Source organism: Herpailurus yagouaroundi, unplaced genomic scaffold (assembly GCF_014898765.1).
Source record: "Herpailurus yagouaroundi ecotype Mexico unplaced genomic scaffold, PumYag 77, whole genome shotgun sequence".
NCBI classification, from domain to species: domain Eukaryota; kingdom Metazoa; phylum Chordata; class Mammalia; order Carnivora; family Felidae; genus Herpailurus; species Herpailurus yagouaroundi.
Genome location: NW_024412388.1, coordinates 24,919,477 through 24,946,885, shown reverse-complemented (window position 1 = coordinate 24,946,885; position 27,409 = coordinate 24,919,477). Strand labels below are relative to the sequence as shown.

The window sequence follows — 27,409 nt, the reverse complement described above, 5'->3', positions numbered from 1 at the left end:
CCGCCTGTGGCTGGGCTGCGTCTGCCTCGCGCTGGTGCAGGCGGGTAAGGGGGCCCGGGTTGGGGGCTCGGCGCGGGGCGGGAGTCCTCGGGGCCCTTCCTGCCTCCCTGCCCCCGGCCTCTTCCCCACTTCTTGACCCCCAGGCCCGTCCTCCAGCCCCTGCCCCCCCCGCTGCCCACCACCCCAGCCCTGGGGTCTTTGGGGTCTAGGGTCTTGCAATTCCCCGGTCCCCTCATCCCATTGCCCTGACCCCAGGCCTTTGCCTCAGGTGCCTGAGCTGAGCTCCCTTCTCTGGCCCGGGGAGCAGCCGAGGACACCAGTCCCCCAACCTTGGGCCTCCCTCCCTGTCCCCAAAGCCCTGCAGGACAACTCTGCAGGTCGGAGCAGGATGGGGTCCCAGTTTGCGTGAGCATGTGTGAGGGGGTTGGGGACTGGCACCCTAGGGCTCTGGGTGGGCGGGATGGACCCCTGAGCCTACTGCAGTCACTGTCTGGCCTGCCCCGTGTGCCGGCCTCATCCTAACCCAGCCCAGGCTCTCCCCAGGCTCTGTATCTGTCCCTTTGGCTTCTGGCGCCTCGCTCATCTGTCCCTCTACCCATCTCTCTGTGGCTCAGTGCTTTCTCCCTCTCTCTCTCTCTCTCTCTGCTTCCTCTCTACGTCTGTCTCTGATAGCCCACTTGTCTGTTTTCTGGTTCTGTGTCTGCCGCCACCTGTCTGTGTCCCTCTGTCTCTATCTCCACTTTGGCTTTGTCGCCCCAGGCCCAGCCCCTTGGGCCTCAGGTCCACCCCTCTGTGGGGTGAAGGGTGCTGGTCAGGGCCAGGTGTCCCCCTTGCAGCACTTGCCCCTTGGGAGACAGAGAGGCTGTGTGACTCACGGCCCTTCTCCTAGAGAGGTTCTTCCTTCCCTGACCTCCACCATCCTGTCACTCTCCCTTCTTGACTGACCCCCTCTCACCCTTTTCCCATATCCAGAAGACTTGACCCACCCGTACTCTTGACTCTCCCGAGAGAACGTGCTCTGCGTGACCCCGTCTTCCCCTGCCACCTCCCTACCTGCCTCTCGAGGCTGGCAGAATGTGGAGAAGAGGCTCACCTAGATAGACCCCTCCCCGGGCTTCGTTCTGTCTGGATCCTGGGTCACTACAATACTGGGGGTTCCTCTTGTGATCCTCAGTCCCAACCCAGGGCTCACCCTGGCCTGGCTCTTCTCGACCTCTGGGTCTTTCTCCTTCCCTCAAGGTCACTTGACAATGTGGTATTATAGAAAGAGCACTGGACTGGGAGTCCTTTTGACTGCTTTTCATCAGACTAACTTTCAGCACCTGCAACCCTGGCCACCTATGCCTCCCCCCGCCCTACCAGCGCCCCCCCGCCCCCACCTCTTTCCACTCCTCCGTTAGATCTGGCCCTAGCCCAGGCCCGTCAGTTCTAACTTGGACTGCTGATCGGGCCGGTGTGACCAGTGGGGACTCCCATCCTGGACATGAGGAGCCTGGGGCCTCTCAGGCCTGGCTCTTCAACCACTGATGAACTGAGATGTGCCAGCCCCATGGAGGCCTTGCTTTCTTCCTTCCCCACTGTGTGGCCTTCCCCAGGTTTCCACTTATGAGACAGTGGGCCTGGGCCCCACAGCAGGGGGTGCTCAGGCTCAGGTGCCTCCCCACCCCCAGACAGCCCCTCGGCCCCAGTGAATGTCACTGTCAGGCACCTCAAGGCCAACTCTGCAGTGGTGAGCTGGGACGTCCTGGAGGATGAGGTTGTCATCGGATTTGCCATCTCTCAGCAGGTAACCCTTGAGGGTCTGGGAGGGAAGAACTCATCAAGATAGTAGCAGGGGATGGAGGGGAGGGGGTGCAGAAATAGAAAGGAACAAGGAGCAAGAGGGACAGGCAGAAGAATTGCACATATGGCTTGGAATGGGGACCCCAGCGGGGAACGGATCAGTAAGGAGGGCTCAGGGGCCTTTGACTGGAATCTGGGAATCAAGAGCCTGGTTTTGATCTTAATTTTTTTTTTTTTTCAACGTTTATTTATTTTTGGGACAGAGAGAGACAGAGCATGAACGGGGGAGGGGCAGAGAGAGAGGGAGACACAGAATCGGAAACAGGCTCCAGGCTCTGAGCCATCAGCCCAGAGCCTGACGCGGGGCTCGAACTCACGGACCGCGAGATCGTGACCTGGCTGAAGTCGGACGCCTAACCGACTGCGCCACCCAGGCGCCCCTGGTTTTGATCTTAAACATAAGACCGAGGTTTGGGGCCCGGTTCAAGTTCTCACTGGGGAGACGGTCTTGGGCAACTTCTGTAACCTCTCAGCACCCAGTCTCCTTATCTGGAAACAGAGATAACGATAGCTCCCTGCAGAGGTGAGGGGATAGGGGAGGAAGCTTATGTGTATAAAGGCTTTATTTATAAAAGCATGGTAGCTGGGTGAGCCCATGTCACCGCCAGAGAGGTGGGCAGAGTGGGGTCGGTGACGGGGCGCTGACAGCAGCGGGCCTGGCATTTTCCTTGGCAGAAGAAGGACGTGCGGATGCTGCGCTTCATCCAGGAGGTGAACACCACCACCCGCTCATGCGCCCTCTGGGACCTGGAAGAGGACACTGAGTACATTGTGCACGTGCAGGCCATCTCCATTCAGGGCCAGAGCCCAGCCAGCGAGCCAGTGCTCTTCAAGACCCCTCGTGAGGCTGAGAAGATGGCGGCCAAGAACAAAGGCAGGCCCAGGGCACTGTTGGGGGGGGGTGCGGGGTGAGGCTTGAGGAAAGCGCCAACCCCGTTTCTTCCCCCACTGCCCACACCCTGCTGCCTAGTAAAGCAGTACCTGAGAGAGGAGGTCACCTTAGTCCCCAAACAGTGAGGATATAGCCTCTCAGCTTTGGGTCAAGGCCCTGTTGCTGCTGCCCCAAGGAGCCATCGGCATGTTCTCAAATCTCTTTTTGTTAGATATCTGGGCACCTATAGAAATAAGCACTTAAGGTCTTGGGCCTGGCCCTAGAGGGGTGGCTGGGAATGAACGGAGCCTCAGACCTAGTGTCTCCCTCCCCACAGATGAAGTGACCATGAAGGAGATGGGGAGGAGCCAACAGCTGCGAACCGGCGAGGTGCTGATCATCGTGGTGGTCCTGTTCATGTGGGCCGGTGAGTCTGCCTCCAAGCTCTAATTCACTCGACTTCCGGGGAATGAAGGCCCCTGGCCAGATCCCTTCTCTCACAGGAGGGAAGGGTGGGGGCTTGGAGGCAGCTGAGAAATAACATGAGAAGCCTCAAAGTCCTGCTCTGGCGGCCAGATCTGACCTCTCACAAAAAAACTTAGTAGATTGAGAGCTGCCTTGGAGCACTTGGCCTTCCCTCCCTCAGGAGTAGTTCAGGCTCCTGGGGTGGACGCATCCACAGCCCCTTTGCCTTCTGGCCTTGGCTGCAGCATTCATGCCTCCTTCTGGGTTGCTGGGTCTACAGTCCATCCATTAGAATGGCCATCTTGCATCTTGTTCCCATAATGCACTGCTTTTCCCTCTCTTTAGCTTTTCTTAGATGAGGTAGTTGGGCTCATGTCTCTCCCTTTTCCCAATTGTCTGTGAGCTACCTGAGGATAAAGAACAAATGTCATCTTTGTACTTAACTCAACCAGCATTTTCTGAACGGCCATCCCATTCCAGATAGTAGTACTATAGTCGTGACTAAGGAGAGCCCTGGGCTTGCAAGGAACCGGGTCTGGGAGGCCCATACTTAACTGTGACTCAGTGTGATGAGTGCCATCACATGAGGGCAGAGGAGAGGGAATTAATTCTGGGGCTAGGAGTAGAAATCGGGAAGAACACAGAGAGGAGGAAACATGGGGATTGAGCTTTGAAGGATGAATAGGAGTTCACCAGGCAGCCAATAAAAGGAACAGTGTTCTGATGACAGTGTGTAGAAGAAACAAATTGAGTTCAGTCTGGCTCAGTGCAGCTGTGACCCAAGAGAGAAGGTAGAAAGGGGACAGTAAAGGACGGTGAGGCTCTAAAGTAGGCTGGAGTCTGTTTTGAGGGACTCGAACACCATGCCAAATCTGCATTAGCATGGTGGTTGAGAGGACAGGCTGTATTGAGAAGTTTGGAAAAAATGTCCTGTAGGCACATCAAAAAACAGGTGCTTGTAGGGCACCTGGGTGGTTCAGTCACTTAAGTGTCTGACTCTTGATTCCGGGTCAGGTCACGATCTCTCAGTTCATGAGATCAAGCCCTATGTCGGGCTCTGCGCAGACAGCTTGGAGCCTGCTTGGGATTTTCTCTCCTTCTCTCTTTGCCCCCTCCCCTATTTGAGCTATCTTTCTCTCTCAAAATAAATAAGAACTTAAAAAAACAAAAAGCAGGCACTTGTAGAAAAAGGACCAAAAAACACAAAAGATTTTACAAAAGAGGTTTATGGTGTGTTATTAGACTGGGCACAGACAGTATTTAGATAACCGTAACAATATAAACATGGTGAACTAACCCAAGATTGTGATGTGATTCTGTTAGGATTGTGGGGAAGGAAGCGGGGTATCTACCATGGTGGAAAGTCAAAAGATAGTATCTAAAACAGATCAAGAAATAGCACTATAAATAAAACACAGAGGTAAAAATGGAGAAGACACCTACCAGCACTGGAGTTGGCTGCCTTAATAGTATCTGACTTTCAAAAACTATGACGTTCACGTCTTATTCGTTTGCTAACAATGAACATCTAGCAGAGCGCAGGCCCTGGAGTGCGCATCCCGGCTCCGCCACCGCAGGACCTGGAGTAGGTGCCGAGGCGCTCTGCATCGGCGTCCTCACTGGTAACCTGGGGAGGGTAATTACAGGTACCCTCCCAGCGCTGTGAGGATGGTGGCATCGGCCGAGTCAGTGCATACTGCACGGGGCCTGGCACATGCTCAGCGAATGTTACGGTTTCTGTTTCCCCTAAGGGGAAAAGGGAGCTGTCCGAGGTTGAATGCGGGGAAGGTGGGATCAGATGAGTGTCGTAGGAAGATCAGCCCAGTGGCAGCAAAGGGGTTGGCTTAGTGGGGGACAGGTGCAGTGGTGCAGGGGAGAGGCCATCTGGAGCTCAGTGTCTAACAGGGGCCCAGCAGATGCCAGCGGGAATGAAGCGGGCAGGCGGGCCTCGAGCTCTGGCCTCTCACTGCTCTCTCTTGCCCCCCTCCCAGGCGTCATCGCCCTCTTCTGCCGCCAGTATGACATTATCAAGGACAACGAACCCAATAACAACAAGGAGAAGACCAAGAGTGCGTCGGAAACCAGCACACCAGAGCACCAGGGCGGAGGTCTTCTCCGCAGCAAGGTGAGAGGGAGTCTTGGACCTGGGTGGGCAGCCCCTGGGCTCAGCTCGGGTCCCAGCGTGGCTGCAGCTGGGTAGGGCCACGCTTGGCCGCTGCCTGTGTGACACACGGGACATAGCACATCGATTTTGGACCTTCTGTAGGGGCCAGCAGGGTTAAACAGATGTGGTGACCGGGGAGGGCAGAATTCTCGGTTGGTGTGGGACCACGCAAATAGGGGGTTCTAGGCCCATTTCTGCTCCTGCTGTGCTGTGTGACCTTGACCAGGTACTTCACCTCTTTGTACCTTCGTTTCCTCTTCTGCAAAACAGATATGAGAACCTTTTCAGTGCTCGCTCTGAGCAGCTCAGAAGAGACGGTGGAGAAGTGAGAGATGTCATGGTTCTGACGATGATTATCCAACAAACATCTGGCCCTCTCCACATCTCCTCCCTCCATCTCCTCACACCCCCTGGCTTACTGTCCTCTCTCTTGGCTTCTCTCTTTCTGCCGCGTTTTCCTGAAGCCTCTTTTTAACCCCCATCTCCAGAAGCACCTCAACAATGTCAGTGGCTGAGGCTGCGCTCAGAGGCAGGTCCGCAGGATGCGCGAGAAACGGCCGGCGGGATGGCCCTGCCGGGGGTGGACAGGGGGCCTGGGGCCGAGGGCCCAGCACCCAGTCTTGGCCACTAAGCGAGTGAGGCCGAAGGCTGGGTTTAAGAAGGCAGAGAGACGAGGCACGCGGGCAGGGCCACTCCTTTCCTTCCACGCGGGACGAGAGCCTGGCTTTTAGGCTGCAGCCCTTCCTTCTCGTGTCCTCTCTCTAGTTCCAACCTTGCAAGAAGTCTATTCAATTAGCCCTGGCTGCTTCTCTCATTTTTTTCCTCCCAGTTTCCAAACAAGCCCTCGGTGAACATCATCGAAGCATGACTGCCTGTCTGCAGGGAGAAGGATTTCATTTTTCTTCTCTGCTGTCCCCGGGTCCATGGGCACCCGGACGGGGAGGACTGCGGATGGGGGGAGGCACAGCCGGCCGCACCGTTGGCACTCTTCCCCATCCTAGTCTGCTGAAGGAAACCGAACTGTGAACCCAAAATCTGCAAAAAATAAACAAGCCACAAAACTAAAAGGCCTGGCCCCATTCTGGAAAAGGCAAAGCTGCATGAGACACAGCCTTCTTTCTGCCTCCTCGCCTCTTCTGGACTGGCTTCCTCTTTGAGACAATGCACAGAGCTCCCGGGAGATGACAAGCACCTAGACTGACTTCAGCTGTGTCTTTCAGACTGAGAGCCTTCAGGAAAGCCACAGGGCAGGAGCACGGCTGCCAGCAAGCCTTTCCTGGATCCAGCCATCAAGGACTTGCGGTGTGATGCACAACTTTGCGAGTGTGTAAGATGTTATGTTTTGTCTCTTTGGAAAATGTGACGGAAGGGCTTCACTCCAGAGGGCAGAGGAATTCCCCAAGCTGGTTGCCCGCAGCCTCTGTCTTCTTTGGCCCTTATTTTGACCCTTAACATAATTAGTCTGCAGTCTTAAGAAGACGAGGTAGGAAAGAGACCTGGACGGTACTGGCCCCATTTCTTTAGGAAGAGTCTTGGAATTGTGACAATGTTGGCTTACATGACTGAAACGGTGTGTCCGCATGGGACATCCTGGGGGCTGCTAAATCACCCGCTCTGGAATGGAAGCTGCTAGAAGGCAGGCCTGAGCCATTTACCACAGACAGAGCAGCCCTGGCCTCCGGGGTCTCCATATCTTGCCATCTCATCCAGGGTTCTGTGAAAGCTACCCAGGGTCCTCATGTCCTTCCCTAGAGCCTGAGTGGTGTGAGGTGACAGGTCTCTCTCTCCACTGCCCCTTTCTGGCAAACAAAACAAAACAAAACAAAAATGGTGCTTGACAAGGGAAGGCAGACTCTTCCCTAGGACTGCAAGTTACAGCCGCTGAATGCCTGCGTGGGAAGAGATGGGCCTCTGCGTCTTCCATTGGTGGCTAAGGACGGGCATGTGGGAGGACCACACCTAGCACAAGCCTGGCACACAGTAGGCGCTCAGTGAATACCTGCTGAACTGAATGGTAAGAGCAGTGGCCCCCAAGCCAGAGAGCTGAAAGCCATCACCCAAAGACCGGCGCCACCATCCGGTCTAGAAGAGCTCTCGTGGCTAGGCCAGCCACTGCTCTGCTTCGCCCTGGTGTGGCAGCGCAGGGAGGGAGGAGAGACAGGGTGAAAGGCAGATGTCAGCAATACTAAGGGCTTCCTCACGGGAGGGCATGAGGCTCCACTCATTGTCTTGTGACTTCCATCCCTGCTGAATGGGACTGCAAGGCCAAGGCTGCTTAGGGGAGAGGTCCTTACCTCTGATTCAGTTAGAGCAATAACCTCTTTTTAAATGTAAAATAAAAGACAAATGAAAAGGCACATCCTTGTCTTCTGGTAAATGCCCAAATGTTGCCCTCTTTTTCTGGCAATTGGCAGCAAGTCAGGATGTGTGGAGGAGGGAGTCGGTTCTCTCTCTCCATTTTGGCCTGCAGCTTCTTAGGGACATGCCTGCCAGCCAAGCTGGAGTTGGAAGGGAAATCTCGAACAGATGGGGGTGCACGTGTAGGAGGAGAAAATAGCTGCTCCATCATCCCATTACTGAGGCCCCCAAATCCAGGCTCGGGCTGCCTCATCGCCTAGGTATGCAGGCTGGTGCTCAGTTTTTAAAACAAAGGGTTTTCCCCTCTGGGCAGCGCTGGGTGTTTTCCCCTACCCGAAGGAATGTGGTTCTTGTTTCTCCCCAGGGTGAGGAGGGGAGCGGAGAGGAGCTGCGGAAGCGGCCTGCTGCAGCGCAGTATTCCCAGCTTGCTGTTTGGGGCCGTCCAAGGAACCTCATGATGAGCCCAAACAGCAGGCTGAAAGGTGGAGTAACGATGCCATTAGCCAGTGAGCAAACTGGTAAATGGGACACCTCAGATACCTTTTGTCCAGAGCCAGCAAGAGCTTGGAGAGAAAATGTCAGGTGAGCAGGACTTAGGGTAGACGTTCTGGAAGGTTCCAAGAGGAGGAAGACAGGTCTTGAAGGCTGGGTGGGAAAGTGGAAATCTATTAGCACCCAGAACTCTAACCCCAACCTGAGAGACAGGTCCCTGCCAAGCCCTGGGTCCTGTGTGCCTGTCTGGTGCCTTGTGGTGGAGAAGCCCCTAAGTCGGCATCAGGTAAATACAGATCGCTGTCGGTGGTCAGGAAGGCACTGCTAAGGGGAATTTAGCAGGGCCTGCAGTACATCGGCTGAGGGTCTGAGGGGGAGGGGAGAGGAGTGGACACTTCTGGTTTAGATAAATTTACCCCATTCTCTTTAGTTACATCCCTAAAAACCCCACGTTCTACGACTGAGCTTTTCTCAGACCAGCCGTCATTGCACAGTAAACCTACAGCTATGACTTGGGCTGGGGTCCCCTCTTCACCACACTTAGATCCGCAGATTCCTCACAGCTTGGGACGGATGTAAGCAAGTTCTTGGAGACGGAGACCTGACCCGCAGGCCACGCAGGGCCTGTGGGAGAATGTTGGGACAATGCTGGACGGAGGGCAGAGAACCTGCCTTGTCACCACGTGACCTCTCAGGCCAGTTACTTCTCTGGGGGGTGGTTTCCTTATGTGTCAAAAACAAAAAGGGTAAGAACAGGAAGAGGGAAGCCCCAGGGTCTGGGAGAGGAAGGACCATGAGTGTTTCTGTGGGGCAGGAGTCCTTTGCTCTTTCTGATCCTGTCCCTTCAACCCAGGCTTTTCAGGGTGGCCGCCTCTAGAATCCATGGTAAGCTAATTCAGCCCTTTTACAAAAATATGTAATATTGCACCACCCCAGTCACTTGATGTTTCAGACTGCTGTTATTTCTCACCCTCTTTAAACCTATTTGACAGTTTTTGGATTTCGCTTTTAAGTGGCCTCCAAGAACGAATTGCTTCCATAAATGGGACACGGCCCCGGCCCCACTCCAGCCGCACCAAGCTCCATCAGTACAATGTTCCCAAACCCTCAAAGTGTCATTGGAAGCTAAGTTGAAGGAGCTCCTCCTATACCAATAGTTCCTTAATGAGAACGATAGTGATTCAGGACTACCAAGTGGAGTGTTTTAAAGCTTGTCCAAGAGATCACATCCCACCCCCTTCTCAGCGGGTGCTGGGGAAGGTCTGGTTTTCTGTCTGTGGCATGTTCCAGTTGTCATCGGACAGGACAGGTGGAGAGGACTGACAAGGCAGGAGCTTGTTCATTAAGGAATTCCACTGCTGACCAGCTGATACTTCCTGTGACAAGTGGAAATTTTTTTCCTGACAGGTGCCCTGACATACAAAGCAAGCATTCCCTAGAACCAGCTTAGGAATTGTTTGCTCTGGGAAAAGCAGGACAACACTGAGAAAAGCAGGTAACTCTGCTTTCTAGTTTTAGGTGGTTGGGTTTTTTTTCTTCCTGTAAAAGCTCAAAATAGGCTAGAGAATGACCCCATTCCTTTGAGAGAAGGTCCATTTCTCCTCCCCCTCAATTTCCTATAACATAACATGAACTAAGGGTAAAGGACATCATCACTTCAGAGAATGCAGCCTCGTCTCTGAAACCTTTGATGTCTGCAGTGACACGGTGCTAAAAAGGAAATAAGCAACTCCCTGGACAAGGGATCTCCACCTGACAGAAACAAAATGGATATGTATCAAACAGCTGAGTGTTTAGCAAATTTATATTGAAGCTTTTGCCTGGACTATACAATATCCACTAGACAAAACTTACGTTAACAGCAGGACAGAGAGCCTGTCCCAACATGTTGCTACTTATTTCCTCAGCATGAGGGGAGATTTTAAAAGCATTGGCTAATATAGGTGACAAGCTATTACTGCCTTCATCCTGTCTCCTGGGGCAAGTCTAAGAAGCTTAGGCTCACAAAAGGGATCGAAGGAACGTCGTGTCTCCCACAACTACCCACGCTTAATGCCACCTTCATCCAAGTTCCAGGAGCAGTCAGTTTCTGGAGAAGCTGGATTAAGAACAACCATCAATTCTGTATGATCAATTCTGGTTTCCCACATCCCTTTTAAAGGGAGAATGTCCTGGGATAGCTCAGCATCCTCCTTAATCAGCAGTGGCTCGGGAGAGACTGATATAGAGGTCAACCATATAGCTGTGGGAAGGACTGTAAGGCAGCGCTTGTGTGATGGGGCTGAGCCGTCTCCCCCTCTGCAAAAACAGCACAGTGATATTTCAGGCTTTCTCTATGTCAGGCTCCTGACATGCACTATATGTAGCTGCAGATCCCAATCAATTTCAACATTTCTGAACTGCTGGAACGCCTTTCTCAACACTGTAATTTACCCTCAAAAGAATAGGGAGCACGCACCCTCGCCTCCCCAGTACCACAATCTACTAACTGCCACCCCCGCCCAGACCCCACTAACCTACCCACGCAAAAGAGGAAGGAACCCTCCTTCAAAGCCTGCAACAGACGGCTACAGTACATATGCCACGACAAGAACTTTTATTTCTTTTTAATGACATTAAACACAACTGCTACAAGGGAAAAAACATGATAAAGAGGAGGCACCAAACTTCAGTTTCATAATTGATCCCGACAACTCAAGTAAATCAGGCCTGTGTTAGATGCAAAACTACAGGTTATTTCAGGCTCTTAGAAGTAAACTATGTAAACAGCACATTTTTACTCTTTGTCAAGACCCCCGTGGTGAGAATGCCATCATGAACGAAGAAAGCTAGGTAGGCAGTTAAATGCACATAACCGTCACTCCAATAAAACAATACAGCAAGAACTCATCACCAAATACTAGTCTGAGAGGCCAGCACCACATAGGAGATACGCAGCTTTAAATACAGATTAAAACTCCAGATTTTACCCACCACCATCTTTAAGGCAAACATGCCTGATAATGAGTTTTCTTTGGCTTTGTTTTTTTCTTCTTAAAGAATACCATGTTAACCGCTAAAGAACAGTTCTCTCCTCCCCCAGTCCAACAGATTTAATTAAGCTGCTAAAGCTTTGGAAAAACAGAATTATTTGAGCAAAGAGGAAATGTGATTGTCACATTTTCTAGTTAACCCGTCACTCATTTGATTTGGCAAAGACAAGGCTGCCATTACACATTCAGGCTTAAACCCTCTTGTACCAGGAGTGCAGGAACATGAGCCAAAGCGAAATGCCGTCCCTTCACTCCTTGGGCCGACTGTGGAGAACTAGACAGCCACAGTGCTAGTTACTCCAGCTCCAATTAATTTTTATTATGCTGTGGTTCCAAAGGTGGATGTCTGCTCGCTCACTCCATCATGCTAATTTAGGGAAATCTGGAGAAGTCACTGATTGAGTAAATGTCCATTATGCCAACTGAAATCGATTTTGACTCTTGGCTCTGAACAGAACTTCTTTGCATCTGGTTCCAGAATCTAAACCAAATGTCCAAGGAAGAGACTCCTCACCTGGATAAAAACAGTAAACACTTAGTGGCATCCATCTAAGTTTACTGGTGGCTTGAATGACTAAACTTTTCCCAAGTCGTTTTCTAAAGCCGGGTAGGCTGTTTAAGATGAGTGCAGAGGTGGGCCGATGGGACAACAAAAGCAGAAGGCGGCAGCTAGCCTGGTACCACAGGCTGCGCCACAGCGACTACGCCCAGCCTCCACGGAGCATGAACAGTAGCGGGAATGCCGGACTGCAAAATCTCCCCAAAGATGTCTAGAGCTGGCTGTATAGAAAGAATGACGAACTCCTTGACATCCATCAGGCTGCACAAAGTCTGTCAACTTAAGGTAGAATACCTAACCTGAAGGTCAGGTAATGCTTTCGTGCACAGGCGTAATCACAACTGATTAGACCCACATTATCAGTTTTGTCAAGCTGTGTATCAGAGGTTTGACCAAATGAGATGGTAACATCCGGAAGCTAAAGGCACCTCTTGTTAACTACTAATGGAGACAACAGAGTGCCTCTCCAGAGTCTCTCCCACAGGATGATGGACTCACTGACTAACACATCAACTCACACTTGAAGTTGGAGTTGAGCAGATGAAACTGAAAACCAACTCACACCTCAGTAGGACTGGTTTGCTGGCCTGTCCTAGAGTGAAGACTCTGGGTGGGAAGCTCTTTAATAAAGAGAGCAGGGAGGCTGCTCTTAAGAGGCATGTCTATGTCTAACAGGATACAGGAACACACCAACAGAACTTAAGGAGCACAGTGGTCACTGGGGAAAAAGAAGGCAAATCCTTGAGAAAAGAGAAGACAATCAGTCTCAAGACCACAAATCAACAAGGGTTAGTCAGCAGTCTTTTGTCAGAGTTAAGATGTGTAACATTTGTAAACCTATTGTGCAAAACAAATTTAATGAAGAATGGGGGCAGGGGGCAAAGAAAATAAATAAATAAAGGAGGCTAGTAAGTACAAAAAAGAGAGAAGATTTACACTTTTAATTTGTCCCTTCAACAGGATTTTTGTCCTGCTCCATCCTACTTCAGATGTGCTGGATTACCGACTTTAAAATACTGACAGGTATTCAGAGATTCAAATAAAAAAGTAAGAGGGGTTGTTAAAAGTGACTTATATCCACTTATAAGTCATTAGCAGTAATTAATGCTGGCTTGCAGCCTGGTAATCTCTTCCTTACAGGAGATGAGAAGATGATTTCTTTTGGGCACCAGAAGTAGACTTCACCTCTGTGCAGAGGTGGGTGCTTTGCCTGAGCCTAGGTATTCTGGCTTGATGCTGGCTTTCAATTAGTGGTCACCTTCAATTTAAATAAAAAAAATAAAAACAGTGCTTAAACGCATGCACACAGACAAACAAGAAGGATGTTATACAAAAAAATTTCAAGTCAGCAACGGGAATTTCCAAAAGGTGGCAAGTTCTTTAAATAAAAATCTCGTGAAAAATAAAATTCAAAATCTACAAAGCACAAAAGAGCAGAAGATGAGCTGCTGCTCCAAACAGGACCTGGAACAGGACCCTGGATAGAGACCTTCACTGCTGATGGGGTGAGACAAATGGACTCGGTGGGAAATCTGGGAGACGCTGGAACCGATGGTGGCTTCGCATGTTCCTGTCAACCCACTGAGTCAGACTGTATCTTTGCAGAGGTTTCTGTCGGAACCGAGCGTAGTTTCTATCAGGAGAAAGGGAAAATAAAAACAGGAGAAATGAGTGTTTCGGCTGGAATGGCTATTTGTACACAAAAAATGGCCTAGGCAACTATTTGAAGAGTATCTTTACTTTTGGATAGCAGATACTAATTTTACATTTCAATCCTCACAATTTTAGAAACTTTGTACTATTTTATTTATATGAAAGTCACAATGTAAGTGCTATTTCCTTCCAACTCCCAAAGCCAAATTGCCACATAGGTATTATGGTGATATATGCCACATACACAAATGTTAAGAAAACCTAATACATAATGTATAATAACACTCAAGTAGGCCAAAAAAATTCTCTCCCTCAGGAAACATTTAGAACAGGATCTGTATTTCACTGCATCATGCTTGTACCTCCAACAGGACCTCACTGTCTGACACAGCTCAAGGTTGCTCAGGACTCAGCAGTTAAAATTAGAATAAAATTCCCAGAGAAGGTAAGTCATCATGTGAGTATCACATTGCAAGTTTGGAGACTGAATAATTAATAGCACGGACTCAAAGTTTCTTGAGATTCTCCTTTAGTCACCCCCAGTCCTTTAGGCTGTACTTCTGAAAAAGACCCTGTGTGATAATCTGAGCTCATTCTCAACCCCAGCTCTTCCTAATAACCACCTGGGAAGCTTTTTAAAGATTGAGATTCTTGCACCACACCCCCACCCCAACCCCTGACTTAATGATTTAGAATCCCTTGAGTCAGGGCCTGGACATCTGTATTTTTAGACATCTCCACAGGTGATTATGAGTAGCCAGAACTGAAAATAATTATAACATCTTATGACATTTATCTGGCCCTATATGCAAGTACGTGCTGAATTCTGTAAATACCTCACCTCATTTAATGCTGATAACAATCCTGCCAGAAAAGCACTCTCATTAGTATTTTGTACAGGTAAGGAAACTGAGTCTCAGGTTAAATAACTTGCCCAAGGTCATAAAGTGGAGTAAGTACAAGAGCCTGGATTTGAATTCATACCTGTCTCCAGAGTTCATCTAATAACCATTACACTGCCCTGTCTTTCTGAGATTTGCTATCATTTTGGCAACTAGAGAGGAAACACTGAGCATAAAGGCCCTGGGGTGGGAACACGTGTGACATATTAGAAAAATAGCAAGGGAGCCAGTGTGACTAGAACAGAATGAGCAAGGGGAAGAGTAGTAGGAAATGAGGTTGGTGAGCTAACAATGTCAGGCCACGGTCTTTATAGGGGACTGTGAGGGTGGGAAATGTGAGATGGAAAGTTTTGAGCAGAGAATCTGAATTTCTTTGGCTGCCAAGTTGAGAATAGTAGATGGGCAAGGGCAGAAGCAGGGAGACCATTTAGAAGACCTGCAACAGTCCAAGTGAAAATGATGAGAAATGGTCAAGTTTTGGATATACTTACAGGATTTGCTAATGGACTGAATATGGGGTGAAAGTCAAAGATGACTCCCAAGTTTCTGTAACTGAATCAAAGTCACTGAATCGATGTGTAAAACCACCCTGCATCAAGAATCCAGAAGATTTCAGAACAGAAAGACCCTTGGACGTCAATTAGTGCAACATACTAGTTTTACTGATGTGAGGACCAGAGGAATGGAGTGACTTGGTCAGAATCATACATCTGGTTATAAACTGCAAAGCTAGTACCCGACCCCGCGTTTCCTGGATTTCAGTCCAGTTCTTACTCCACTATACTCTACCGCTTCTTTTCTACCTCTGGAATTATACAATTACACCCAATTCCCCACCACATTCCTCCCGTGGCCAAATTCTACCCTTTCCCCCTCCTCCCCATCACCCACTCACCGCATGGTGAGGTCCGAAGGATGCTGCCATTTTGGGTTTGGCACATGATGAACTTGACCCATCAAGGCGCACAGTTCCCCCAAGGCACCTGTGACACAGAGGAATCGTGGTTAGGAAGCAGCTCAATGAACTACCATATCAGTCTAGGTCAAAGCCCGTGCTTTCAGGGAAAGAAAAAACAGGCACTGATCCTAATACTATCTATGATTATCACAAGCAGTCAGCACAAAAACTATAAGCCAGAGAGGGAAGCTCGCTCTCAGATGGTGGTGGTGATGATGACGACGACGATGATGGTGATGATGACGATGACGATGCAGCAGCGGCAATAATGACAGCCACCATTCATTCATTCAACATTTATTAGCTCCTATAGTGTGTGAGGAACTTTACTGGTCCCTAGAATATGGCAGTAGACAAGACACTACCTGCCCTCAATTAAGTTTATATAAGGAGACAGGCAATTCCAAAATTTGTGATACATGCAGTGACAGGAGAAACACAGGCTACTATGTGAGCAGAGACTGGAGGGTGGAGGTTTGAGCAAGCCCTCTCCAGAAGTAAACTACAAGCAGGGATCAAAAGGATCTCTAGAAGTTAGTGAGGCAGACAGGGGTAGGGGTGGGAGTGTCCAAGAGAAATAGCTAATACAAAGGCTCAGAGATACAAGACAGCAAAATACATTCAAGAAACGAGAGAAGTTGGGGCACCTGGGTGGCCTAGTCGGTTAAGTGTTTGACTCTTGGCACAGGTCATGATCTCATTCATGGTTTGTGAGTTCAAGCCCCACATCGGGCTCTGCGCTGATAGTGCAGAGCCTGCTTGGGATTCTTTCTCTCTCCCTCTCTCCACCCCTCCCCCGCTCATGCTCTGTTTCTCCCAAAAATAAATTAATTATGGAAACCAATTTGACAATAAATTTCATATATTGATAAAAAAAATTTTTTTAAATAAAAAAAATAAAGCGCTGGAGGAAAAAAAATAAATTAATTAAAAAAAAAGAAGTTGAGAATAGAAGGCAGGTGGGGCCTTTTTGCTAAACAAGAAAAATTGCTAGAGGCAATTTCTCAACCATCTGGGAGACTGGCAAGGTGCTATGCGCTTTACATACTATCTTATGGAGATAGATGTTACTAAAACATCACTTTGGAGGTGGAACCTGGGTAGCCCAGTCGGTTAAGCATCCGACTTCAGCTCAGGTCATGATCTCATGGTTCACGAGTTTGAGCTCCATGTCGGGCTCTGTGCTGACAGTCGGAGCCTGGAGACTGCTTCGAATTCTGTGTCTCCCTCTCTCTCTCTCTGCCCCTCCCCCACTCATGCTCTGTCTCTGTCTCACAAATCAATACACATTAAAAAAGTTTTTTTAAAACATCACTTTGGAGATGGGAAACTGTGGCTCGGTGAGGTGGACTTGCTTTAAATGCTCATTAAACCGATCTCAAAACTGGCTCCTGTTTGACTCTATGCTTTTCTGATAATGCTAATTTTGCACTTAGGGGCTGAGACTTAGGAGAAGCTCACAAAAGCAGAAATTATGATTAGAGAGAATAAAATAATTTCCCTTCACCAGTGGTTCTCAAATTTTAACATGCATCATAATCAGCCAGAAGTATTATAAAACTGATAGCTGGGCCCAACCCCAGACTTTCTGATTCTGTAGGTCTGGAGTGGGACCTGCGAATTTGTATTTCTAATAAAGGCCTAAGTGATGCCGAGGCTGCTGGCCTGGGAACCACTCTTTGAAAACCACTGCCCTAGACGGTACAGACTTTTCTTTCAGCCAGTTTACATACTTCTCATTGCCTTCATTGTGCTCTCAGAAACCGGAAGCAGTTTAACTAGGCTACAGCCCATCTTTTCAAGTTCTGATAAAAGATATTTACTTAACTTTTAGGACGAATCTAATTTATTTGAAGCCTCAAGAAGCCAAGCTATGTAGAGAAAGTATATACTTTGAAGTTAGGCAGACTTAAATTAAAATTCCAATCCAGCCACTACCTAGCCTAGTTCTAAGACCCTGAACAAATCATTTCACTTCTAGGCCCACTTGACCCATTTATGAAATATGGACAATAATATGTAGCATGAAGTTGAATATTAGGAATACAGCACATAAAAACTTAGCATATTGCCTGGCACAAAGCTGTAAGTGATAACTATTGTTATTAAGGTGTTACAGCCACAGGCCTATGTTAGTTTGCAAAGACTCTTCAAATCATGTGACAATCGCCTCTCTGTAAGGAAAAATGTTTATTAAGTGGATCAGTCTACACATAAACTCAGATATGTGTTACAGCACTCAGCAGAAATTCTCTAACCATAATGAGATGATACTTTTCAGGAAAAATTTATAGATTCATCACAAGCTTCTGTGCAGTTAAAATTAAAAAGTACAACCAAGGGTAAAAGAAGACAACTGACAAAATGAAAAATATCTTTGAAACACATACGGCAAAGTTTTAATGCCCTTATTCTACAGAAGTAATCTCCTCATAATAAAAGAGGTCAAAGGACATAAATAGGCAATTCACCAAAGTAATACAAGTGATCAGTAAACATAATGAAAAGATGTTCAATCTCACTGATATGGGAAGAAAACATATGAATCTCACTTCTTGAGAAGGAAATATAAACCAGAAAAGAGTTTCTCCTTTAAGAAGGGAAGTAGCTTTAGATTAGAAAATCCCTTGCCTGCTGGATGTTAAGCTAAAATCAAAGGTCTCAATTCAAATTGCCTTTCCCATATCCCACTTTCACATCCCAGCACCCCATCCTTCTAGGCCGGCAAAAAAAATGTCTCTGTGAGGGGAAAAATCAGCTTTGAAGGATTTCAAGATATGTTTTTCCTGCCAAAGCATCATCAAAGGATGGCTGGCAAGATATGGGTATTGTGGCGTCCAATCTCAAAATGGAACAAGATTATCTGTGGACCATGTCCTTCAGTTCACTCATCTCTTACCAGCTACAGCCTATAAAACTATCCTGATGACGGAGGCTAAAGATATGCTGTAAGCCTCCTATGAAGAAACCCATTTACTTTTGGGGTACCTGGGTGGCTCAGGTCATGATCTCATGGTTCGTGGGTTCGAGTCCTGCATCAGGCTCTCTGCTGCCAGCATGGAGGAGCCCACTTTGGATCCTCTGTCTCCCTTTCTCTTTGCCCCTCACACACATGCATGCACTTGCTCGCTCTCTCTCAAAAATAAATAAACATTACAAAAAAACCAAAAAACCTATTCACTTTAAACTAAAAGGAGGAAAAAGTGGCCGATTAAGCCCAAGGCTTCAAGTATTAAACTGCTAGGAGTCAAAATCTAGCAGCAGCAACTTACATATAGCACTCACCATGTTACTGGACATTGTCCTATGAGCTTTATATATATATATATATATATATATATATATATATATATATATATATTTATATATTTATATATATATGCTTTATATATATATATATGCTTTATATATATATATTTTTTTTTTTTAATGTTTCTTATTTTTGAGAGAGAGAGAGAGAGAGAGACACAGACAGAGCGTGAGCAGGGCAGGGGCAGAGAGAGAGAGGGAGACACAGAATCTAAAGCAGGCTCCAGGCTCTGAGCTGTCAGCACAGAGCCCAACGCGAGGCTCAAACTCATGAACCACGAGATCATGAGCTCATGACCTGGGCCAAGGTTGGACACCTAACCAACTGAGCCACCCAGGTGCCCCAAGCTTTACATATATTAACTCATTTGTTCCTTATAATAATCCTATGAGGTATTTTCCCCATTTCACAGATGAAGGAACTGAGATAGAGAAGCAATTTTCCCAAGGTCACACAGTTAGTAACAGCCTGAATAACAATATAATACCATCGAGTTGAGTTTCCTTACAATTTTTTCTGGGACTGACATTTCACACTGGGGATTAGAAAGCAAGAATCCTACCACAATATGTGTACTTGCATACTCATTACCTCACACAGTGGTAAGTAAACAAGGGCTCAATAATCAGGTCTCAGCTCATGCACCAACAAATGTTAGTTTTCCTTAGCACTAAGAACTGACTGATGGACTATGGGAACATTAATTATTAATAAGACTTAATGATCTAGAGATAATGAAAACTACATTTATCAAGCATTTATTATGTGCCAGGCACTTTGCTAACAGCTTTGCATGTACCCTATCATCTAATCCTAACCACCACATGGGGCAAATACCATGATCTCCATTTTATTCGTGATTAAACTGAAGCCTAGAAAAGATACCCATCTATCATCCAGTAAATGGGAGAGCCAGGATTCAAACCCAGGTGGAGCTAATAATCCAAAGAACCTTATTTCAGCTCATAGCTTCTATCTCTTCTTCCAAATTTAGAGATGCTAACAAGAATGGAAATGTTTGAATTTTCTCTTCACAGTCTCTAACAGATGGGCTTTCTTGGACCAACAATCAGTACCATGGGTTTATTTTAAGTTGTGGCTAAAAGGTGGTGAAGACTGTCCTTTGTTTTGTGCCTAAGAATGAAATTCATCTAAGAATGAAAGTAAGAGGAAAAAACCCTAACATTTCGGGAATTAGATAAACAGTCCGTCTAAACCTTAATCTATAAATATATAGATGACTAGTTTTGGTGGAAATCCAGTCTAATACCTGTCCTTAGTAAGTCAGGTCAATCAATTGTTAGAAAGGAGGAGGAATGGAAGATGCTGAGTGCTTGCTATGCTGATGGCCCTCCTGAAATCTTAGATTCGCACTTTATACATGACCCAAGAACAGAGAATCTCTCAGCTGGCTAAGGACCTAAAGAGCTGGCCTGGCACCAATAGGTCTTTAAGTAAATCAGTCAGACACTCTCCTTTGGAATGTGAGTGCGAGCTTTAGTAATGAAAATGAGAGAGAACACACAGGCAGGGCTCCGGGAGAGAACAGACACGTGAGACAGCTAATAGAAGCACTGGTCACAGAGAAAGATAAGTATGAGAATCACTGAGTCAGCAAGGAAAACCTGGACAGGGAACAAAGGCACCAGTTTCTGGGGGACATGGGGCCTGGATCTACGGCTGATTCTTTCTACTATGAGAACTGGCTATATTGTTGAGTGTCTAATCTTCATCTTCTCCTGTAAATCCTTAAACTCCAATTACTTAAAGGCAATCACAAGGTCTCTCTCTATTCCTTGCAATAAGAAAAAAAAAACCTAATACAGGAAAGGGAATGAAGAGGAAAAGAACAAAATATGCTATATGGGTGCAGGCTACTGCTTTTATAAATACATTAATAAAATAGGAATAAAAAGCAAAAAGAGAGGAGTGGAAAACAAGAATGCAAACATGTCACCTCTAGGTCAACAAAACTGCGATGATCTACTGCAAATCTTGACTGATTTCCTTGCAGACAGGGCAAAAAGCAAAAGAAAGAAATAGGAATTATTATATATTATGTATTATATAACTCATTTTTGAAGTGATGTGTTAGGTAGGGGATACTGAGTGATATAGGAATGTCCTTGACAGTAATGCCAAATGCAAAATCAGAATTTACATAACCATTGCTGCTTGTGATCTCCAGGAAAAATCAAAGCAGAGACTTCCAGGCATGATGAATGGGCTTACCTCCTACTGTGAGCCAACTAGAAACTGGGCAAAATATATGAAACAACTGTTTTCAGACTGCTCAGAATCTTGATTCCCAAGAAGGGAAACCACTGAGGTGCACCTTGAAACTTCTTGTGAGTCTCTGAGTCTGTAGCTTTTCAAAATAAAAAGTTTAAAATGAAGGCAAAACACTCTAAATAAACAAAAGCAAAGAGACTTCCTCACCAGCAGACCTACACTACAAGAAACTAAAAGTTCATCAGGAAAAAGGAAAGTAACAGATGGAAAAGAATCAAGAGCACTGAAAACAGTCAGTATGTGAGTAAATAGAAAATACTTTTTCTCATTTAAAAAAGTCTTTCAAAAATAACTGTTTAAAATAAAAATAATGTGTTGGGGCACCTGGGTGGCTCAATCGGTTGAACATCCAACTTCGGCTCAAGTCATGATCTCACGGTTCAAGAGTTCAAGCCCCACATCAGGCTGGCTGCTGTCAGCGCAGAGCCTGCTTTGGATCCTCGGTCCCCCTCTCTCTCCCTGTCCCCCTGCTCACGCTCTCTCAAAAATAAATAAACATTAAAAAAAAAAGTAAAAATAATGTGAAGTTAAATATATATATATGTACAGTATATAAAAACAATTGCATAACAAAACAGACTGGAGATTTGGAAGTATATTGTTATTAGGGCTTTATGTGTTAAGTGGTGGATTATTTTGAAGATGGACTGATAAGTCAAAGATGCATATTGTCAACAACGGAATCACAGCTCTCAAAGTGTGTCTAAGAATCCCTGGGAGTCCCTCAATACCCTTCTGAGGCTTAACGAGGTCAGAATGATTTTCATAATAACACTAAGATGTTATTGTCTTTTCCACTTGCATTTCCACTGTGTAGGGTGCCTGTGTAAGGTGGCTCAGTCAGCTGAGCGTCCAGCTCTTGATTTTGGCTCAGGTCATGATCTTAGGTAGTGAGTTGGAGCCCCGTATCAGGGGATTCTCTGTTTGCCCCTCCTCTGCTCTCTCTCGTGCATGTGTGCACTCTCTCTCAAAATAAACCTTTTTTAAAAGTGTACTGTGGAGTTCTCAAGAGGCTGTACGACATGATTTAGAGTGCAGAACCACAAGTGAGGATCCAGCAGTCTTCTGTTTAGCCAGGCATTAAAAGAGATTTGTAAAATGTAAATCAATGCCATTCCTTTCCCAAAATTTTTGGTTTCATTTTCAAAAAGTTATTTTTAGAGGCACCTAGCTGGCTCAGTCAGTGGAGCCTGCAACTCTTGATCTCAGGGTCATGAGTTGAAACCCCATGTAGAGGTTACTTTTTTAAGAAAGTTATTTTTATTTATTTATTTTTTAAATATTTATTTTTGAGAGACAGAGACAGAGACAGAGAATGTGTGGGGAAGGGGCAGAGAGAGAGAGCGGGAGACACAGAATTTGAAGAAGGCTCCAGGCTCTGAGCCATCAGCACAGAGCCCGAGGCAGGGCTCGAACCCACAAATCATGAGATCATGACCTGAGCCGAAGTTGGACACTTAACCAACTGAGCCACCCAGGCACCCTTACTGCATTTTTTTAAAATGTTTATTTTGAGAGTGGGGGCAGAGAGAGAGATACAGACAGACAGACAGACAGACAGAGAATCCCAAGCAGGCTCCACGCTGTCGGCGCAGAGCCTGACGCGGGCCTCCAACTCATGAATGATGAGGTCATGACTTCAGCCAAAATCCTTAACCAAGTTAACTTATACATTTTACATAATTCCAATGAAAATATCATCAGAATTTTTCCTGGAGCTTAAATTTTTATTATAAAGTCAACTTGGAAGAACAAATAAGCAACAAATAGTGAGGAAAAAAATGGGGGAATGGGTGCAATGGTGTACATGACAGACTGCTGGCCTTAGTAGATGTAAAAACATATTATAAGGTCACTATAATTAAAAGGGTATAGCATTCTTCCCTGTATAGACAGGGAAGACTAAAAATAGAAGAGAAAACAACACTTTAGAAATAGATGCAACTGTATATGAACATTTAATATATAATAATCATGACCTGAACTGAAATCAAGAGACGAATACTTAACTGACTGAGCCACCCAGGTGCCTCCTCCAAAAATTATTTTTAGTAAAAACACATTATTTCTGTTAACGTGCAATGAGTTTATTATCTTAAAATATATTAATAAAAAATAATTTTTCAGTTCTTTTAATATGATTAAGTATAGACAGATGTAACCCACACAAACAAAAACACTTTTTGGGGTCCTAAATTTGAAAAAGTGTAACTGGGTCCTGAGACCAAAACCTCGTGAGAACTACTACCCTAGAACGACCATGAAAAATAAAACAAAGAGGTATAGAATGGAGATGAAATGGAATACTAAAAAATACTGTAAAAACAGCAAAAAAAGGGGACTCCTGGCTGGCTCAGTCAGTGAAGCTGTGACTCTTGATTTTAGGTCATGAGTTCAAGCCCCATGTTGGGTGTGGATGGAACCTACTTAAAAATTTTTTTTAAAAATAAAAACTAGCGGGGCGCCTGGGTGGCTCAGTCGGTTGAGCGCCCGACTTCAGCCCAGGTCATGATCTCGCGGTCCATGAGTTCGAGCCCTGCGTCGGGCTCTGTGCTGACAGCTTGGAGCCTGGAGCCTGTTTCAGATTCTGTGTCTCCCTCTCTCTCTGACCCTCCCCTGTTCACGCTCTGTCTCTGTCTCAAAAATAAATAAACATTAAAAAAATTAAAAATAAAATAAAATAAAATAAAATAAATAAAAACTAGCAATAATAATAAAGAGCCTTGAAAAAAAAAGCCAAGAAAAGATGAAAGAAAAAACAAAGAACAGATAGACAAACAGAAAACAAGTAACAAGATGGCAGATTTAAAACCAACCATACTGACTGGACTCACACTTAAATTAGAAGACTGAGATTATGAGGGGCGCCTGGGTGGCTCAGTCAGTTAAGCCTCCGACTTTGACTCAGGTCATGATCTCACTGTTCATAAGTTCGAGCCCCACATCAGGCTCTGTGCCAATAGCTCAGAACCTGGAGCCTGCTTTGGATTCTGTGTCTGCCTCTCTCTCTACCCCTCCCCTGCTGGCACTCTGTGTCCCTCTCTCAAAAATAAACATTAAAAAAAAAAAAAAAAAAAGAAGACTCAGATTGAGGTGGGGAGAAAAAAAAGCCACACTCAACTATATAGTGTCTACAAGACATCCACAAAGATATGAGGGGCACTGGCTGGCTCAGTTGGAGGAGTGTGCAATTCTTGATCTTGGAGTTGTGATTTGAGTCCCATGTTGGGGGTAGAGATTACTTAAAAAAAAAAAAAACAAAAAAAAACACATCATGCATACAGTAGTGAAAAGAAAGTTGGAATAGTTACATTAATATGAAACAAAGTGACTCCAAAACAGAATATTAATAAAAATGTAAGTACTGAATGTTGCTAAGAGTAAAAAAAAGTTCATAATGATAAAGGTGTCAATTTATCAAGACATGTAATATTCCTATAAGTGTATGCATCCAATAGCAGAGATTCAAAACACACTAGGCAAAAACTGACAGAACTGAAAGGAAAAACATGAAAATCCACAATTAGAGTTGGAGGTATTTAAACACTCCTTTTAGTAAGAAAATCTGTAAGGATATATAATTGAACACCACCAGCAACCAACAAAACCGTACTAAAATGTATAGAACACTCCACCAACATCAGAAATATATATTTTCAAGTGCACAGGGAACATTCACCAAAACAGACCATATGGTGGGCTATAAAAATAAGACTCGGCATATTTAAAAGAAGTGAACTCATACTGAGAATATTCTCTGACCACAACGGGATTAAGCTAGAAATAAGAAGATTGCTGAAGAGTCCCAAATATGTGGAAATTAAGCAACACACTTCTAATTACCCATAGGTCAAAGAAGTAATCACAAGGGAAATTAGAAATTGCTTTGAGCCAAATGAAAATGAAAATATATCAAAATTTGTGGGATGCACCTAAGTAGCACTTAAAGGGAAAACCTGTGACTTTAAATGCTTGCAGAAAATAGAAAGGTCTCAGATCAGTGATCTAACCTTCCATATTAAAAAGCTAGAAAACAAAAGCAAATTAAACCCACAGTAAGTGGAAGGAAAGAAACAACAAAGTGTAGAAAAAAATTAAATGTAATAGCCAAAACCAATATAGAAATATGAAACTAAAAATCTACTTTGGGGGAAAAAAATCAGTAAAACTGACAAACGTTAGAAATGAAACAGTGACCATCACTACAGATCCTACAGTAATTAAAGGAATCTTTAGGGAAACATTATAAATAATTTTATGCCAATAAACTCATCAACTTAGATAAAATGGACAAATTCCCTATAAGACAAAATTTTATTTTATTTTTTTATTTTTTTATTAAAAAAAAATTTTTTTTAACGTTTATTTATTTTTGAGACAGAGAGAGACAGAGCATGAACGGGGGAGGGTCAGAGAGAGGGAGACACAGAATCGGAAACAGGCTCCAGGCTCCGAGCTGTCAGCACAGAGCCTGACGCGGGGCTCGAACTCACGGACCGTGAGATCGTGACCTGAGCCGAAGTTGTCCGCTCAACCAACTGAGCCACCCAGGCGCCCCTATAAGACAAAATTTTAAAATGGACTCAAAGATAAAGAAATTCTGAAAGGCCCTGAATCTTTTACACCTATACTTTGACACCTTGCCAAAAAGAAAACTCCAGGGTTGGATGGCTTCACTGATACATTCTATCAAACATTTAAAGGAAGAAATGATACCAATCCTACATAAACTGAGAAAACATTTCCCTACTCATTTTATGAAGCCAGTATTACCACAATATTTAAACTAGAGAACAATACAAGAAAAACTAAAAGCCAATACTCCTTATTAACAAGATGTAAAAACTGTTAAAAATATTAGCAAACTGAATTAAGGATAATTCATGAAGATCAATGAGTTTATCCAAGGAATGCAAGTTGGCATAAGAGTCAAAAATCAATAAATGTAATACACCATGTTACAGAAAAAAGGAGAAATACCAATATGACCTTCTAAATAAATGCAGAAAATTCAACTAACAAAATTCACCACCCATTTATGATAAAAACTCCAATCAAACTACAAACAGAAGGGGAACTTCCTCAACTAAACTACCAATAGAAGGGGAACTTCCTCAAACCTGAACAAAGGGTATCTATGATAAATATACAGCTAATATCACAGTTAATTTACTAGAGATCCTAGCCAGTGCAATAAGGCAAGAAAAGTAAACAAAAGGCCTATATAGATGGGAAAAGAAGAAACAAGCTGTCCTTATTTGCAGATATTATCATGTTAACACAGATAATCCTTGCAGATATTATCATGTTAACACAGATAATCCTAAGAGATTTATTAAAAAGTTACCAAAAGTATCAAAACCACAATAAGATATCACCTCATACCAGTGAGTATCAAAACAACAAAAAATAACAGGTATTGGCAAGGATGTGGAGAATAGGGAACCTTCGTGCAGTATTAGTAGGAACGTAAATTGGTACAACCACTATGGAAATGGTATGGAGGTTCCTCAAAAAATTAAAAATAGAAATACCCTATGACCCAGTAATTCCACAACTGGGTAATTACCCACAGAAAATGAAAACACCAATTTGAAATGATATATGCACCCCTATGTTTATTGTGGCATTATTTACAATAGCTAAGATATGGAAGCAACCTGTCTATAATAGATGAATGGATAAAGAAGATGTCACACACGTGGGGTGGTTGGGTGTCTGACTTTGGCTCAGGTCATTATCTCATGGTCCGTGGGTTTGAGCCCCACGTCGGGCTCTGTGCTGACGGCTCAGAGCCTGGAGCCTGCTTCAGATTCTGTGTATCCCTCTTTGCCCCTCCCCTGCTCACACACTGTCTCTTTCTCTCCAGATATAAACATTAAAAAAAAAAGTTTAGAAAAAAAGATGTCTCTCTCTCTCTCTCACACACACACACACACACACACACACACACACACACACAGAGAGAGGAATATTAGTCAGCCATAAAAAAGACTGAGATCTTATCATTTGCAACAAAACAGATAGACCTAGATGGTATAATGCTGAACAAAATAAGTCAGAGGACAAATACCATGAGTTCACTTATATATGGAATCTAAAAACAAAACAAACAAACAAAACAAAAATCTCAAAAAGACTCTTAAACACAGAGAGTAAACTGTTAATTGCCAGCAGGAAGGCAGGTGGGGAAATGGGTGAAATAAAGGAGATTAAGAGGTACAAATTTCCAGTTATAAAATAAATAACTCATGGAGATGAGAAGTACAGCATATAGAATATAGTCAATAATATTGAGTAACACTGTATGATGGCAGATGGTGACTACACTTATGGTGGTGACCATCTATTACATTATAAAAAAGCATTAGGATACCGACGAATTTAACAAAATATGTACAATAAAAACAACAAAATGTTATTGACAGAAAAAAAGCTACTGACAGAAATTAAAGAGGCCATAAATAAATGGAGAAATATATCCTGTTCACAGGTTAGAAGGCTTACTATT

General features: G+C 45.0%; 2 protein-coding genes across 11 annotated transcripts in view; one reads left to right on the top strand and one right to left on the bottom strand.

Annotated features, from left to right (window-relative positions):
* The first annotated feature begins 9 nt into the window (after positions 1 to 9).
* FNDC5 (fibronectin type III domain containing 5) lies at positions 10 to 7,699 on the top strand. 2 transcript variants are annotated; one of them, XM_040468287.1, is made up of 7 exons: positions 10 to 44; positions 269 to 377; positions 1,671 to 1,786; positions 2,518 to 2,716; positions 3,051 to 3,140; positions 5,170 to 5,303; positions 6,172 to 7,699. In XM_040468287.1, the coding sequence occupies exons 4-7, from the start codon at positions 2,533 to 2,535 to the stop codon at positions 6,208 to 6,210; spliced, it is 447 nt and encodes a 148-aa protein (XP_040324221.1). In that variant the 5' UTR covers positions 10 to 44; positions 269 to 377; positions 1,671 to 1,786; positions 2,518 to 2,532; the 3' UTR covers positions 6,211 to 7,699. The 2 variants fall into 2 exon arrangements, with proteins under 2 accessions (XP_040324221.1, XP_040324215.1); XM_040468281.1 differs by lacking the exons at positions 10 to 44; positions 269 to 377 and having other exon boundaries at positions 447 to 1,786; positions 5,613 to 7,699.
* Positions 7,700 to 10,769: 3,070 nt separating this feature from the next.
* The window catches only part of S100PBP (S100P binding protein), a 47,765-nt gene continuing 31,125 nt past the window's right edge, over positions 10,770 to 27,409 (bottom strand). For 8 of the 9 annotated variants that reach the window (XM_040468259.1, XM_040468228.1, XM_040468238.1 and 5 more), the window contains 2 exons: positions 15,234 to 15,321; positions 10,770 to 13,416 (listed from right to left, as the gene is read on the bottom strand). In XM_040468259.1, the coding sequence (XP_040324193.1) occupies positions 13,275 to 13,416; positions 15,234 to 15,321 (230 nt within the window). In that variant the 3' untranslated portion in view covers positions 10,770 to 13,274. Of the gene's footprint in view, positions 13,417 to 15,233; positions 15,322 to 27,409 lie in introns of those variants that run through there. The other variant, XM_040468273.1, reaches the window with a different exon arrangement.